Below are 14,857 nucleotides of genomic sequence, written 5' to 3'. Positions count from 1 at the left end.
GACGATCGCCACGAGTGATCGCCACAGGGACGTCATCGGCGCTTGCACGCAGCGACTTGCCTAAGTCCAACGTCCACTCAAACGTCCCGCGTAGCCTGGAACGCGCTGGAGATGGAACAAGCAGGTTTCGCGCCAGCATCAGAACACATGGCGATCGTCGCTCTGCGCCTCGCCAGTCCCTGGACAAGTGACGGTAGTGCTCGTTGACAACAAAGGTGGTTGGCAAAGAACGTGGTGAACGCAGCAGACCAAAATGGCTTCCAATATCGAGCCTTGCCAGGGTTATTTATGTCACTTTGCACCCACCCTCGCTTGCGTAAACTTGATTTCGTGTCGGTCGCCAGCATTCACCATCATTGGCTACCAATCTTCGAACCCGTTGCTATATGATTCACGTTCGTTCTGCTTTGGCCGTGATTCACAACCCGAGCACTTCACAGACTTGTCTACATATGCACATGCTGTCGCGCGGACATAAACATCCTTTGAAAGGCCCATACTCTATCGCGACGGTTTGAACAAAAGAGATAGTCCTGGCCAAGATGCGTCTTCTGCCTCTGCTTCCCTTCCTTTTAGCGCTCACCGCCCTAATCCTGGGTTTCCTCTCTCTCTTCGCCGGCTCCAAGCCCGACTTTCTGGAGTCCTACTCCATCCTGACGCTAAACGTCTCGCGGATTGGACAAAACATCATTGACAGCGGGTCCAGCAGCTCCTCTAGCTCAACCATTGGCTCTTTTTTCCACAACTTGACCGGTGACATCGTCAGCGAGCTCGAAGGCGATATAAACAACCGGGCCGCCTCCCTCGCAAAGGACTTGGGTCTCCAGGATTTCTACTCGGTCCATGTGATGGACTACTGCCATGGATTCTACGTCCCTGGAGCGGTCAAGAACGCAACTGTGCACGATATAAAACGCAACGTGACGGGCTGCTCGAAGACGAAGGCTATGTTCGCCTTCGACCCGACGCAAGCGCTCGAGAACTCCCTCAATGCAAGCGGCAAACTTGGCGGCGAGACAGCGAGCAAGGTCCTCGACTCTATCGACTGGCCGCAGGACCTCGAAAAGGGTCTGCGCGCACTCAGGGCCGCGTTCAAAGCGCAATTTGTCCTCTATTGCATCGCGTTGGGCCTTACGTTCCTTACGATGCTCTCGTGCTTCTTCTGGCTCTTCAGCGGCGGGCGCGCAGGTGCCTGTGCCGACATTACCATGGGCTTCTCCGCATTCCTGTTCATGGCCATAGCCAGCTCGATAGGAACCGCCATCGCTGTCAAGGGCAGCCACGTGATCAACAAGTACGGCAACGACATCGGTGTCAGTGCAGACCAGGGCTCAGGTTTCTTGGGCTTGACCTGGGCTGCGACGGCATGCTTGCTCTTGGCCTCTATTGTGGGATGTGCTGGCTGTTTTGGAGTCCACAAGCGGAGACGATCGCTCAAACCTTACCAAGGAGAGAAGTGAAAGATGGAGGGGAGAGAGAAGAGAGAGAGAGAGGGGGGGGGAAGGAGAAAATGGCGAACATCTTTTCTTTGTTGATATGAGTGGCATTTTTCACTTACGAAGCCCTTTGCGGGACTTAACGACGACCCATTGTTCTATACCCATCGATAGTATTTATATAACTCGTCCCGGCATCGTGACCGGCACGAGGAAGAATCCAAATCGCTGTACGATCTTAACCCCATCATCGCGCCTATGCATATGCATTCTCGGCTTTCATAATTCATGAGTGAAGTTTTTTCATCATCAAAATCACGTAACACGTCGTCCCAAGAGATCCATTCCGGTATGAAATTCTTTTGTATTTTTTTTTTACCACGGCTTTCTCCCGCCTTTCTTCAGCTGGTCTTTTAGCGGATCGTACGGTGCAGCCATGACAAATCGAGGCGCTTTGGGCTCGGGGCCCTTCTCCAAGATCTGGTCCGATTCGACTACAGGAGTTGTAGGCTGTGAGCTTCGTGTCGCCAGCCGCTCCGGTTCACCTAGCGTAGGATTTGTTCGCTGTTCTTCATGCATCTTGTCAAGCGTGTCGCCCACAATACCGTACTTGGCCCAGTTGATCGCGGGTGTTCGTACGATATTCTGCGGCATGGGGAAGCGTGGAAACTCCTGCTTGGCCCCCTCCTCCAGTTTCTCTCTGCTGGAGCTGAGCGGCTGGTCTGGTTCGAGCTTCTTGCTCCCAACTTCCAGCGCGGCAAGTAACTTCTCGACCTCCAGCCCCACAGTTGGACCCAAAATGCCGTCCTTTTCGCCGCTGCTTGCCTTAAGGTTCCCAGCCATGAGTTGCCGCAGGAACTCCTTCGGGTCCTTTCTGTTTAGCTCCTTGAGTTGCTCGAGTCGCTGGATATTCTCAGCAGCGCGGGCCTTTTGCAGCTGCAGTAGATCGGTCGTCGCGCGCAGCGCTACGGCATCCGGGTTCGAGTTTCCGGAGAATGGCACCGGAGGAGGACGAGGGATAAACTCTGGCTTGGGCGGGGTCGGTTTCTTGGGAGACGTTTCCTTGGGCTTTGGCTGCTGTTTCGTGTCCTTGAGCAGCTCCGCAATCTGCAACGCCTTTGCGACCTCTACGGGGTCCAGCTGTTCGCTATCGTTAGCATGCCGGGACTTGGAAGAACATTTGCGCGACCGCGCGTAGGAAGCGGTTGGAGGGGCGCACCTTCTCGAAGCTCGGGCGCCGCACAGGAGGGCCCTGCGGCTGCGAGTCTGGTGGTTCTGCGCGCTCATTCTGCGCCACTATGCTCGAGGTCGTATGAGGTGAGGAGGTATCATCTGATTGCGAGGAAGACATTTGGCATTCGTCGTGACTTCGCGGATCCGGAGGGCGAAAAAAGCGACGCTAAGAAAATGTTCCTGCCGATGTTCGGGGGTTGAACCGTACGGGCTCGTCTAACATGTGACCGAAGAGGCAAAACCCTTGAAATTTGATTTCACGTTATGGGAAGCGAGCATGCACGGTGTATAGAAACGCTGTATGGCGGAGAACAAGATGGTCGAATGTGAAACTTGCGTTTTAGGACGAGCGCAATCGACAGCGCCCAGCTCCGCTAGTTAAACTTCGGCTTCCATCCGTGCTCCGCTGAGAAGGTGACGTCTGACAAGAACCCGAGAGCGATTACTTTGATTCATGCTACCGTCATGTAAGCGGAGAAGAAGCCAATCCGCCGTCGCAAAAGAAGGGTATATGCGGGAGGAAATACAATATAAAAACTTCGTAGTCCAAATCTTGACCCTCCCTGTGTGCGCTATGCAAGACTCATTTCAGCACCGCTGCTCCCGGTGGAAAAAAAAAAAAAAAAAAAAAAAAAAAAACCAAACAAAACGAACGACCGGAAGACACGCCATTGAGATCAAATAAAATAAAATAAAAAAGGCCACCATTTTGGCAGCGCCGGCCATTTCGGGTGTCAGCCCTCCATCTCTGCATCCTGCCTTCCTTGCCAGCAATCGAGGCAGCTCACATCACCGTCCTCTCCGTATTCCACGCAGCACTGCCGGCATATTTTCCGTGAACAGCCGGTATGACATTCCCGCATACATATGAAGCACGTCCTTCGACGACATTTCCAGCAGTCTTCGAAAGCGTCCAGCTCTCGCTTCAGCCGTGGAGCCTTGTAGCAAACGTGACACGGCGTCAGTATTGGTGTCGTGTGTGTCGCGACATCCGGCATTGAATGCAATATGTCGACGGCCGGGAGCCGCTTCTTGACGGGGAGGACCCGTCTACGATGCTTCTGCGGAGGCGTCCTGTGAACGTCGGCCTTAGTCCGTTCCAGTTCGTAGCCGAACTCGAACTCGGGCGGAGGCGATGGCAGTGTTCTCGAACTGCATCGCGTGTGGCCGCTTTCGTGGGGTTTATACGTCAATTGCAGTTTGGTTCGACTGATGACTTGTTAGTCGATGTGGACGGACGAGACATGCGATGGGCGACTGTACGGTGACACATCTGGAGCATTCTCGCCAGTAGCTCGTCTCCTTTTGCCCAGAACCGATGGCTGACTCCCAAAGGCAAATTGCACAGCACCTGAAAGGGCAATTTTGTCACGGCTGTTTGTCTCCTGCGCGAAGATATCGGGCGTTATGTACATATCTGCTGTCCGTGGCTGTTGCACGAGCGGTCCTCCCCTCGTCATGATGCTATGATGAAATTTGGCGGTTCATGGCGAGAGACAATCGGGTCACAGACGAGAAGATGAAAAAGAGAAGAAGGTGGCGGTTGGACTCTTTATGCCGAGTCCCCCCAAGCGAGGGATGGGTATGAGCGAGCGGCGGAAAGACTCGACATTGGCCAGGCACCAATTCGCACTAGCGAACGTTCCTGCGTCGCAACCCAGAGGCAACAGTGACCAACTCACTCGCCTTGCTCGTCAGCATAGATTGGAAGACTGTTAAAGATGTCGATGTGACACATCTGGCTCCCATTCTCCCCGTTTATCGACACCCCATTCAACCTTCTCTTGCATACAAGGTGTGTGTAGAGGCTCCATTAGCGCCAAGCGTAACGTGATCCCAGACGCCGAAAGAGTCGAGCAGTCGTGGAAAAGGTAGCCTAGGAAAGTTGAAGTGTCGTGCGTGGATATATTTACTTCCATGCTAAATACTGAATCAAGGCGCTGAAGAACATAAACAGCAAACTTTGTCGGCCTTTTAGGAGGCTGGGACAAGCGACCCGACAAAATCTATGCCTCTAGCACGTCAATCACTCCCGTCCAGTCCTTTCTAGATCTAGCCTCCCAATAGTTGTCCTTTCCACTCTTGAGTCGCCAAATCTCTTCGTCGCCCTCAACGCCGGCCTTGTAGAACCATTTCGGTGCCCATTGTTCTCCGTGTTCCTCCATCACTCTGCGTCTGCCTCTCTGCCTTTCCTCCAATCGCGCCTTGAGTGCTTCCGCACGATCCACGTCACCATCTTCGAGGGCACGTTGGTCTGGACGTAGTCTGGAATCTGTTGGAGGAATGAAACCTTCTTCTATGGCCGTGATCTGGTTCAGCGCTGCTGCAAAAACTGTAAATCCGTACCGCTTAGCGGCATCCTCAACAAGAGGACCAACTTTCCAAAGCGTCTTGCCAGTATCCATGCTATTGTCAGAAACGTTGAGATGAGATGTCCACTTGCCCCCTAAACCATGTGGCAGCTGCTGTCCGCTCCCGTCGAAGGCCTGTACAGTGACCTCCTCGCTACGGCCCGCAAACATACCTCCCGCTTTGAATGTCGCAATCGCCTTCATACCAGTTGTCTCGCAGATCACAGTCATGGTGCTCACTGGTTCGACATACTTCTCGCCCGCAATGACGTTGCGCAAGAAGGATGTTGCCAGCGTCCAAGAGTATGCCTCACCCACTGTGTGCAGAAACACTCTCACGCGGCCCTCAGTATTGAGTTCGGCAGACTTGCCCCAGAACTTCTGCACCGGCATCGGGGCCTGAAGGAAGGTCCAATCTTCAGCTTCTGCTTGGCAAGCCATCCGAACAGGTCGATGTGAGATCTTCTCGGCAATAAAACGGTACCCCTTGTCCTCACGTACGAGTTCAAACGTCTCGCCTAACATGGGATTGAATGGTTTGCGAATAGCTCGATCCTTAACTCGCGAGGAAGAGAATGAAGAGACAGCGAACGCGGCGATGTTGAGGATGCGCATGGTTGCGTCATTGGTGTTTGCTGCCGCGTCAAGAAGCTCACTGTATTCCATCTGTTCGGCTACGCGCTGAAGGAGGGAGGTTGGCTCGTTGGCAGAGACAGGCATAGCTATGGTAGAAAGGTCTTTGCCCACATTCTTGCGTAGGAAGCTGATCAGAGACGGGGGTGGTACTTTCGGCGGCGGCACTGTTTTGCGGCGCGGAACGGCGCTGAGTGGCAATGGGCTGAGTGACTTCGGCTTTGGAGGGAATAAGGAGGCATGGCCTTCACGTGGCTTGCGTGTAAAACTCCCCACCGCTTCGAAATCAGCTTCGGAGCCGGAGTCACTGTCACTATCCGACACACTCTCGCGTTCTGTCTCGCCCTCGAAATCGCTGTCGTGCGTAATCTTCAGCATACCTGAATGGCTTCCTGCCGAATCTTCGGCATCGAAGAATTCGTCGTCGGACACGGAGCCTACGCTGCCTCTTCGACTGAGTGGAGATATGGGTGGGAGACGTCGCTGTTTTGACTCGGAGATGAGCTGTGAGAACTCGGAAACGACCTGGTCCAAATCCCGCATAATGGCCACGCAGTGTTCGTGCACCCCTTCGTCATCGGGTTCACGCATAGAGTATGGGTGGCTGTGCTGTCTTGCGGGTTGTGCTTGCGTGGGAACATTTCCGGCCATGGGGACGGCTAGCTGTGCAGAGAAACTGCGCCTGAAAACAGCCCCAGGGCTGACGTTGTTACTGCTCGACTTACGCTTCCAGAAGGGAAGTTTCTGCTGGCCTGACGCCGAAGCTTCATCTGGTGTAAAGTAGTCGAAGTTGCCGGAATCGGCCGGACTGGGTACGCTCAAGCTGTTGATGCCCAGTCCGGAGGATGAAGGTTGGTACTTCGGATCGCAATCCTGGGCAAGCCTGCGCACAGCATCACGTATGCCGGAGACTCGGCCGACTAGAGCCTCTGCACGCGCCCAGTCCCGCGCCTCCGCTGGGTCTGAGACGGCCTGCGAGGCGGTACGCGAGCTTTGGACCGAGATGGGGGCTTTTGGTACTTTCATATCTGCACCATGCGATGCACGAGACAGCGCGTCTCTCCAGCCAAGGAAATCCTTCTGGTTGCCAGCGCGCAGATGCCATATCTCAGCGCCTGAATCCACGGAGATCTGCCGTGTCTTCTCGTCCGTGCTGATGACGGCAAGCGAAAGTGGGATGGAACCACGCAGGGCGGAGGAGTTACGGTTACGATAGTATGATAGAGTAGATGACGTGAAATCGAGAGAGAAAAAGCGCTTTGCGTATGTGTGATGCTTGCGTCGTTGTTTGTGAAGAACGCCGGTATAAAACGCCGACGAGCCAAGAGAGGTCTTAATCTCGGTCCCGTGCGCCGAGCGAGGCCGCGGATCGTTGATGACGCTGGAAGAGACTTTGGACAGGTTTCCCTCGGATGGAGGAGTGGTGGCAGGAATCTCCGGGCCTAGCGAAGGGCTAGGTTGCGTGCTCTGGGAGCCATTGGCTTGCGAGTAATGTAGATGATGTCCGGACACAGGCGGTGCGCCGGTCGGATACGTCATAAGCACAAAGGTCACCGTCTTTGACAGCTGCTTGGAGAATGTGTTGTCGAAGACCAGGCCGTACATGCCGCCATCGCCCTCGAGCACGTCATAACTGCCCATGGTGACCTTCTCGGCCTCACATCTGCCCATCCATGCGACCGACTTCATGCCTAGCTTCTCCAGCTTCTCAACCACGGTGACGTCCTCCTTTTTGGAGCCTCGCTTGGAAGGCTTTCCATTGCCTTCGTCGCTCTCTAGAGATATGTCGATACCTGGGGTCTGGGGGATTTGCGGGGTGGTTGGGAGACCGACGCTGTTGCCGCCAGGGTGCTTGAAGACGCCGAAATTGAGGGATTTCTTGTGCGGTTGGATGCTCCATGAGATGGTGTTCCCTGCTTGGACGTTGATCCAGCGAATGAGGTATGACTGCGCGATGTTCGGTTCAGCCTTTGGGAAACGTTTGGAAAAGATACGGTGGGAAAGACGTGTTAGTGTAACGTGTACATACCCTGCTGTGCACTTCCAGCTGTTCCATTCCAACCATGGCTGCTCAATTCCCCAAGTCTCCGCCAATTATCAAAGAACTAGCCGGTGTTTGTCCAGCTTGTGATCTTCTGCGCCTGGTGCAAGCGGCGAACGCGGCGCGGGACGTGGCGGAAACGAGGAGGCAGAAACGGGCGCTCGATGCACCAATGCGCAACAAAAAGTGGCTTATTCACGACAACATATGGACACTGCGAGGATAAGACAACAGCAAAGAGGCAGTTCAGTCTCAAAACCCTCTTTCGCCTTGCTAAGTTCGGTCTTCAAGATGCGTGCGCGTGTGTGTGCATCAAGATTTGCGTGGCCAGTGAGCGTGAAACCGTAATCCAGTTTCGTCTTGCGGTGTACTTCTTAACCTTTCCGTTTACGCAAAAAGACGTGCGGTAGCGTGCGGGTCTTGAGGCCGACAATACCACGTTTCGAAGCAGCTGGAAGTAACTTGGCCAACAAAGTTTAGTCAATGTATATCGACGAAAACTGGACTTCCTAAGATCCACGTGTGTTCGCAGCAGATAACATTCCTGTGCTGGCTCTTCCGTCATGCAAACGCCTGCAAGACATTGCAGTGCACCCTCAAAGCACCTTGCATGCCAATGGCAGCACAGCATATGCCATTACATGTGTCAAACAACATCTATCGATCCGCGGCAGCCTGTCTTCCCTTCTTTCAGGAGCACTTTTTCTTTCGTCGCTGCGTCATCATCCTCCGTATCTTCATCGGACCCTTCGCCATGACCGACTGGCTGCCGTTTGGATTTGAATCATGCTAAGCTTGGTGTACGACTTGAATACTCACGCAAAGCAGCCCGGCTATGGCCTCTAGGAGGAGGGCGAATCGCATGAGCCGCAGCAGGGTTATCATGGTCCGCTTAGAGGACTATCAGATCAAACCATTTCATCTGAAAGCATGATACGAACAAAGAGATACATGTAGATACAAGTGGATCTGTCCTGATTGCTGCCAAAATTTGATAGAAAAGGCAGTTGGTCTAGCCTCTAATATTTCTCGTCTAACAATTCTGTCGGAATAGAATAGCACTACCTATTCCAGCTTTGTCGTCCACAGCTCGCTTGTTCCGCTCCACCTTGCAATAACATACCTATTAGCTTGAGGTCACGGAATCCGTATGCTCACGAGTTGCGCGCCGGCGAATGGATAACATCATGACCAAGCGACAACAAGAACAACAAGCGAGAGATTCAGTGTGCCCATCTTTTTTCTTGTCGACGAAAGCGAGGCGAACGTTATTCAAGAACTAGAACAAGAGTTCACATCCTTGTCAAGCCGTCGACGGCACAGTTACAACACCAGCAGCGTTCGACGCTGACAGCTGCCTAATCATCCCTGTAGTTCTAGACCTTGGCGAGAGTCTGCCCTTCTGTGTCTTCGCTACCTTATTCCTGTTCCATGGCTTGCCCCGCTCTCATTGATCCGGGACTTGCTTTGAAGTGGCCGAAGCGAAAGTGCTGAGGTGTGCCCTCTTTTATGTGCCTGACGCCTCACTCAGATGCTTTGCATGTTTAAGTGTCGGCAAGACCTTCTCGACACAACTTAGGGAAAGCGGCCTCTTGAGCCGGTTGCTTCTCTTCAGCCGCTCGTTGCCCTACTCCAAGCGCGACTATGGGGAGTTCAAACTTCCCCGCGTCGTGGCAGAATAACTTGGGGCAGGGCCTTTCTTCAGACCTGCCTGGACTCACGGCAGGACGCAAAGAGGCCACACCTTGTCGATCTGCAAGGCAGATACGAAGAAACACAAGGCGAAATCTCAAGTTGAGAGGCAGTTTGATTGGACGCCTCATTTATGAGTTCAAGTGGTGCATGTGAAGACGAAAGATCCTATATCTTGCCTAGCTTCACGATACACGGCTGGAGCTGTAGATCCAACTACGTTTTTCTCACGGACAGCTCCTGGAGGTTCCGGATGACGGGACAGAATGAACATTAGCCTGGGCATTGGTTGACGAAAAGGATCCCACAACAGTAATTCCCTAGCCCTGTGAATGCCGTCACAATAACAGTTCGTCGACATGAGCGACGGTAGAGGAGATATCAACAATTGGTCAGGCCACATCTATGAACTGCACGCTTCTGCCTTCCGACCTAGCTGTACTACTCTTGATAGCACACCGCGTTATGTGCCGAACATAGTCCACGAGCTAGAGAGAAAGATGCTACTTCCATACATCGAAAAAGTAGAGAGGCAGCATCGCTATTCCGCCGTTGAAGTCCAGGTTAGATCTGTTAAGCCGGTGGAACAATTCTCGCAGCAAGCAAGACCAGTGCGGACAGCAACGCCTGCGCCAACACCAACAGCATTAACACCTCACTTCCTATCAACAACAACATCACCACAAACGTCAAAATCGAAACTGGTATCTGGGTCAGATCCAGATCCGTCTCAGCCATCAGATGCCTCTTCTGCTGGCAACGATGCAAATACGAAATATTCGGACAGAGTACAGACTACGAAAGACGAACCGTTTGGTGACACGAAATAGGCTCTTGGTCGGATCATCCTCCCTCTTTAGTCCTCCACTCTTTTTAGGATTGGCGTTGTTTGTTTTTGCACCGATTATTCGAGGAGGTTCAAGATGCCTGTGGCGAATTAGGTCATATTTGGTCATTCGTTCCTACAAATAGCTATGAGTCTCAGAGATGAATCAATTGCTGAAGGTAATTTTTGGTCCAACATGGCCACGACAAACCGGAAAAAAAAAAATTCCACGCCAATCAAGGCATTCCCATGAAGTGCTGAAGATACCATACAGTGTTTTTCTTTATTGCTAGTTCCAAGCTGCGCTGATCATTTTGTTTTAACCAAGGCCATGGAATACAACCCAAGATTACAGGCACGACACGAGATTGTCAAAACGAGTTCATTTGAACATATGGAGGACGGGACATTCCCACTATACGGGATTTGTCCCTCTGGCCTAAAAGATGAACTTGAGACCTCTTGAGAGTCGATAATGGCCACCCAACATTCGACTGCTTCTCGACCAACAGCTAATCTCATGTAGCGAACCACAATCTCTTCCATAGATCGTCCCGTAAGATCAGCCGCAAAGTTAAGTATGCGACGCTATTGGTTGTGCACCACAAACCTTGCCTCAGTTACGTCTGGCATCAAGAGTGGTTGGGACGATGCACAGCCTGAAAAGCAGCTGAGAGAAGATATGCACGTGATTACTTTTGGATCGTAGCCTAGGATGTTTGCACCGAAATGCCTGTTTGCGCTGAAGTAAATTTGCATGAGAGTGGAAATGGTCTGACGGGATAGCCAACTCTGGCCAATGCCACATGGAGCGCCCAGATTAGTTTCCTTAGAACATGCAAGTGAGTGAAATTACGCTGAGTAAAGACGGAAAAGACGTGGTAATTTTTGGTTGCCTTGAGGTCGTTTCGAAATGGAAGGAAAATCTGCCTGTTAACGGACACGAATGCGAATTAGACCGTTGGTTTGTATTTGAAATGTGCTTACTTTAGCTGGACACCGTTACTAAACGCAACCGCATCATCAGGATATACAAGGCGAACAGTAGACGGCCCTGGGCGTCGCTCAACCATCGTGCCCAAGTGATGCGAAATCTATGACCAGGCTGGAACACTCGCCGCGCATGTGACATTTCCTTTCCGTGGAATCCGTTAGCACAGCTCCATCTTTCGTCTCAAGTTTCGCTCTAGTGACTGAATCTTTAATCTTTATTTGCCATATATAGGGGTCGTCCTTGAAGGCCGCCAACGTTTCTTCGCGCTGGCCGAGGTTTGAATGGGAGAGGCTGTATCGACGCCGTGCTTGAGTGGAACATGGCGCAGACCGGCGTCGCGAAGGGCGTTGAACAAATACCGAATCCAGCGGCACTTGTCTCTTCCCCCCCCCCCCCTCACACAAACGGGCTCGTGAATTGCGTATGTGATTGAAGCAACCAGGTCTGATCGCGGAACGACGCTTCAAAGAGCAGCACGACTGTCGACGCGACACCATGGACGAGGGCGGCCAAGGACACAGCGAGGGCCCGATTACTAGTTCTAGTTCCACTGGCAAGCTTCGGCCTCGCAGCCCCACAGCAGTATCGATCCTGGCGTTTGGGGACTCGTTGACAGAGGGCTACACGGACTTTGGAGTACGATTTCACTCTTACGGATGTACGTTCATTTCTGGCTATCCCTTCATCCGCCCCTTTTACGACCGCGACAAGTAGAATAACCGTTGTTTCTTTTCCTTGTCGAAAAGCCACCCTTGCGAGGCGCAGAAACTGCTGCGCAAGCATCGCTTTTCGGGTCGGGCAGATTCTCCACGACGGCCGCGCTGCCTTTGCTGAGAAAGGTCCCAACTGTCCGGAATCGATGAACTCGGGTACGAGTGGGGCTGCCTCTTCGTCGTCGTCGTCGTCGCAGAAGCTTCGGCTTCATGAGGAGGCGAAGATACGAATTCTCGCGTTCGGCGCCTCGCTCGTGGCGGGATACACCGATCACGGGCGACGATATCATCCGTATGCACGTATGTATGCGCGCGGGACGCCGGCTTCCTCTCCGGCTACGTCGTTTTCCATCTTTTTTGACATGGGGAGGCGTCAAAGGAGAGCGTCCTTATCTAAGCTTTGCCTGCTTGGACGACCGTTCTCCACGAACAAACCGCGCTCTCTCCTCGTCGTCGGTTCAGCGCTAACGGGTCGAACGCAGTGGCGTTGAAGCCGGCGCTTCAAAAGCTTTGTCCGGGGCTCAAGAGGGTCACGGTCGACGTGGAAGGTCAGAGCGGGGACTGCGTCCTGACCTCACTGCGTGGAGAGTTCCAAACCCGGTTGCAGCACGCCGCACCCGCGGGCAAGACGAAATACGACCTCGTCATTATCTTGGGCGGCACAAACGATCTCGCTTACAAGCTCGATAGAGGCCTCGAAGGGGCCGAGGAGATCTTCGAGCATGGCTTGAAGGTGCTGTACGACTACGTTCTTGGAAGCACAGACGCGAGCCTGCTCGTCATGACCGTGCCGGAGCGAGCCATCGACAAGCAGAGCTCGCCGCTGGCAAAGCGCGCTCGAGAGGCCAGGGAGCACCTCAACAGCTTGATAAAGCGGTGGGCGGCGGAGCAAAAGGAACGCGTCTTTCTGATGGATCTGGCGCCCATGGTGCCGTTCCCGGCTAGCAACAACGACGACGACGATGGCCAGCCTGGCAAGGGTTACTGGAGCCCCGATGGGCTGCACATGTCGGTCGCCGGATACGACTTTGTGGGCGAGCAGCTCGCGGGAGTGATCCACAAGCTGCTGAGCGACTAGGTGGTTGAAGAATATGAGCGATTACAGACGACCTTATAATCCAGCACTTGACGTAGACTGAAACGAAAACCTCTACAAACACACACAATAAAAAAAAGACTTTCATCTCTTCCTCGTTGACGGCCTCGTCGAGAGGGACTACAAGGCCTTTGTTTTACTTTTTCTTAGTATTTTTTTTCCTACAATAAGCGCTGCGACGTGCAAGTTAGGATCAAACACATTTCCTGCGGGGAAGCAAGTTACACGCGCCAGACAGACGTGCTACTTGTCGTCAGCAGGATTTCTCCTCAACAGCCGCGGCAAATGCATCGTTCGACTCTCGAGAAGATTGTGTGGCATCTTCGCTAACGCGCAGATTAACTTGTTGCCATCCCTGTGGTCCCGGCTTAACGTATCTTCGGACGGGTTTGCTGATTCTCCTTGTATTAACAACGTCTCCTGGTGCCACCTCCAACATTCTACATTCGGATTTGTTTTTCCCTTTTGCGATCGGTCCGTGTAGACGGCATGGTGCGAGTGGAAAAGCAAAGGAAGATCCCCGTTTTTTTTTAATGGCATATCACATAAAACTCTAGCGATACCTTTTCGTTTGGGGCTCCAGCGGCATGAAAAGAACGTCTAAATCGTCTAGCTCTTCAGAGAGTTGTTCATGGCTTGAACTCCGTGGAGTGCTCGTGTCGAGTCCCCAAATTGGGATTCTGGTGAGACTGGCTCTGATGTAATGCGAACCGTCTGAGAACGATTGTAGCAAAGGAAGGGATCAAAGTCGACGTGTACCTACGAAGACGCACAGGCCGATCATCGACAAGGGGATTGATTGTTCTAGTAGGTGTTACGACGGCTTTTTGGTCCTGTGGACTATAGATGGTCATGTTTTGGATTTTTGATGTGACATTGGTTGCATGGCTTGAAGCGTCTGTCGGGGCTTTGGGTTGGGCGTGAAAGAAATCTATTCGCTGTCGTCAGTAGATCGAGAACAACGTCATGTGCTGCGTTGGAACAAGAAAGTCGTTGCGAGATGGGTAGGGCAGCAGGAGGAGACGCCGAGCTGCTTAATATTCTCTCTTCTTCCTAGGTTAGACGGGATGGAGCAGACTTGGAAGGTCCTCAACGAAGGGACGTTTCAAACATTGCGGAGTACATTTTTGCTTTCCCTTCACGAAGGGTCGACCCGTGTGCAGGGCAAGATAGCTAGGTCATGGCTAGACTTGGTTGTTCATTGACCAAGCACTGCACGAGTTGTACGGTCGACACGTGTAGAGCGCGTTTGCCGGGATCGAGACAGAGATGTGGGAGCATACTCCGAGCCGCAGATACCGCTCCACGGATGCGAAGACGGAAAACCAAAGCCACTGTAGTGTGAGGAAAAAAAAAAGCAAATTCTCTTTTTGATGTAGTGCCGCGACGCGACACGATGAAGGCTTCGGACTTTCGAGACGTGCGGGAATAAAAATCACATCTCGCTCCAGACCTCTCATCTGGCTCAGAGCATCTACGTTGCAAGGCTCCAGGTCGGAAAGCAGAATCCGGAACACGGGCAGCGCGCCGTACGCCAGATGTGGACGGCATAGGGCGCGCTCTGCTAACGTTAAGCCATGTTGCACCGCACCTGGACCCGATCAGCAGGCCATGTACGGATCTCGCTGTTCGAGCTAGCGGTCTAGAAGGGCTAGGCTGCAGATGAGAGCTACGGGATCAGTGGTACGAACTAACAGGGAAGGTCGTTGGACGTTGTGCAGCACGCGATGTTCGGGTGTGAGTGGATTGGGCCCGACGAATGCAACGGCATTATTACAGTGCAAGGCGACGTCCACCGGATAAGGGCTCGTCGGCAAGCGGCGGCGACAGCGGCAAAGTGCA

At 52.9% G+C, this 14,857-nt stretch overlaps 5 protein-coding genes across 7 annotated transcripts; 3 read left to right on the top strand and 2 right to left on the bottom strand.

Annotated features, from left to right (window-relative positions):
* Nucleotides 1-217: 217 nt before the first annotated feature.
* On the top strand, nucleotides 218-1,678 carry PV09_07485 (uncharacterized protein). Its single transcript, XM_016361257.1, has one exon. The coding sequence runs from the start codon at nucleotides 543-545 to the stop codon at nucleotides 1,458-1,460; it is 918 nt and encodes a 305-aa protein (XP_016210832.1). The 5' UTR covers nucleotides 218-542; the 3' UTR covers nucleotides 1,461-1,678.
* On the bottom strand, nucleotides 1,512-2,995 carry PV09_07484 (uncharacterized protein). The gene is made up of 2 exons (XM_016361256.1): nucleotides 2,656-2,995; nucleotides 1,512-2,576 (listed from the first exon to the last, which is right to left on the bottom strand). Exons 1-2 carry the CDS (start codon nucleotides 2,785-2,787, stop codon nucleotides 1,812-1,814), a joined length of 897 nt encoding a protein of 298 aa, XP_016210831.1. The 5' UTR covers nucleotides 2,788-2,995; the 3' UTR covers nucleotides 1,512-1,811.
* Nucleotides 2,996-4,554: 1,559 nt separating this feature from the next.
* On the bottom strand, nucleotides 4,555-8,052 carry PV09_07483 (uncharacterized protein). Its single transcript, XM_016361255.1, has 2 exons — nucleotides 7,683-8,052; nucleotides 4,555-7,600 (listed from the first exon to the last, which is right to left on the bottom strand). The coding sequence occupies exons 1-2, from the start codon at nucleotides 7,716-7,718 to the stop codon at nucleotides 4,676-4,678; spliced, it is 2,961 nt and encodes a 986-aa protein (XP_016210830.1). The 5' UTR covers nucleotides 7,719-8,052; the 3' UTR covers nucleotides 4,555-4,675.
* A 1,693-nt stretch (nucleotides 8,053-9,745) lies between these two features.
* PV09_07482 (uncharacterized protein) lies at nucleotides 9,746-10,216 on the top strand (the record flags this gene model as incomplete). Its single annotated transcript, XM_016361254.1, has 1 exon — nucleotides 9,746-10,216. One exon carries the CDS (start codon nucleotides 9,746-9,748, stop codon nucleotides 10,214-10,216), a length of 471 nt encoding a protein of 156 aa, XP_016210829.1.
* Nucleotides 10,217-11,602: 1,386 nt separating this feature from the next.
* PV09_07481 lies at nucleotides 11,603-13,121 on the top strand. Of its 3 annotated transcripts, XM_016361251.1 has the most exons (3): nucleotides 11,603-11,864; nucleotides 11,953-12,219; nucleotides 12,402-13,121. In XM_016361251.1, the coding sequence occupies exons 1-3, from the start codon at nucleotides 11,702-11,704 to the stop codon at nucleotides 12,995-12,997; spliced, it is 1,026 nt and encodes a 341-aa protein (XP_016210826.1). In that variant the 5' UTR covers nucleotides 11,603-11,701; the 3' UTR covers nucleotides 12,998-13,121. The 3 variants fall into 3 exon arrangements, with proteins under 3 accessions (XP_016210826.1, XP_016210827.1, XP_016210828.1); XM_016361252.1 differs by lacking the exon at nucleotides 11,953-12,219; XM_016361253.1 differs by having other exon boundaries at nucleotides 11,603-12,219.
* The last annotated feature ends 1,736 nt before the right edge of the window (nucleotides 13,122-14,857 follow it).

This window comes from Verruconis gallopava (assembly GCF_000836295.1).
Source record: "Verruconis gallopava strain CBS 43764 unplaced genomic scaffold supercont1.30, whole genome shotgun sequence".
Taxonomy (NCBI): Eukaryota; Fungi; Ascomycota; class Dothideomycetes; order Venturiales; family Sympoventuriaceae; genus Verruconis; species Verruconis gallopava.
The sequence above is the reverse complement of the archived record's forward strand: the minus strand, read 5'-3'. Positions and strand labels throughout refer to the sequence as shown.

Excerpts from the sequence above, each read along its gene's own strand:
- PV09_07485 (XM_016361257.1), top strand. The coding sequence starts at position 543 with ATGCGTCTTCTGCCTCTGCTTCCCTTCCTTTTAGCGCTCACCGCCCTA.
- PV09_07483 (XM_016361255.1), bottom strand. The coding sequence starts at position 7,718 with ATGGTTGGAATGGAACAGCTGGAAGTGCACAGCAGG. Across the intron at positions 7,601-7,682 it reads AGCTGGAAGTGCACAGCAGG|TCATACCTCATTCGCTGGAT; the intron begins GTATGTACACGT and ends AACATCGCGCAG.
- PV09_07484 (XM_016361256.1), bottom strand. The coding sequence starts at position 2,787 with ATGTCTTCCTCGCAATCAGATGATACCTCCTCACCTCATACGACCTCG. Across the intron at positions 2,577-2,655 it reads GGCGCCCGAGCTTCGAGAAG|CTGGACCCCGTAGAGGTCGC; the intron begins GTGCGCCCCTCC and ends GATAGCGAACAG.
- PV09_07481 (XM_016361251.1), top strand. The coding sequence starts at position 11,702 with ATGGACGAGGGCGGCCAAGGACACAGCGAGGGCCCGATTACTAGTTCT. Across the intron at positions 11,865-11,952 it reads ACGATTTCACTCTTACGGAT|CCACCCTTGCGAGGCGCAGA; the intron begins GTACGTTCATTT and ends CTTGTCGAAAAG. Across the intron at positions 12,220-12,401 it reads ACGATATCATCCGTATGCAC|TGGCGTTGAAGCCGGCGCTT; the intron begins GTATGTATGCGC and ends GGTCGAACGCAG.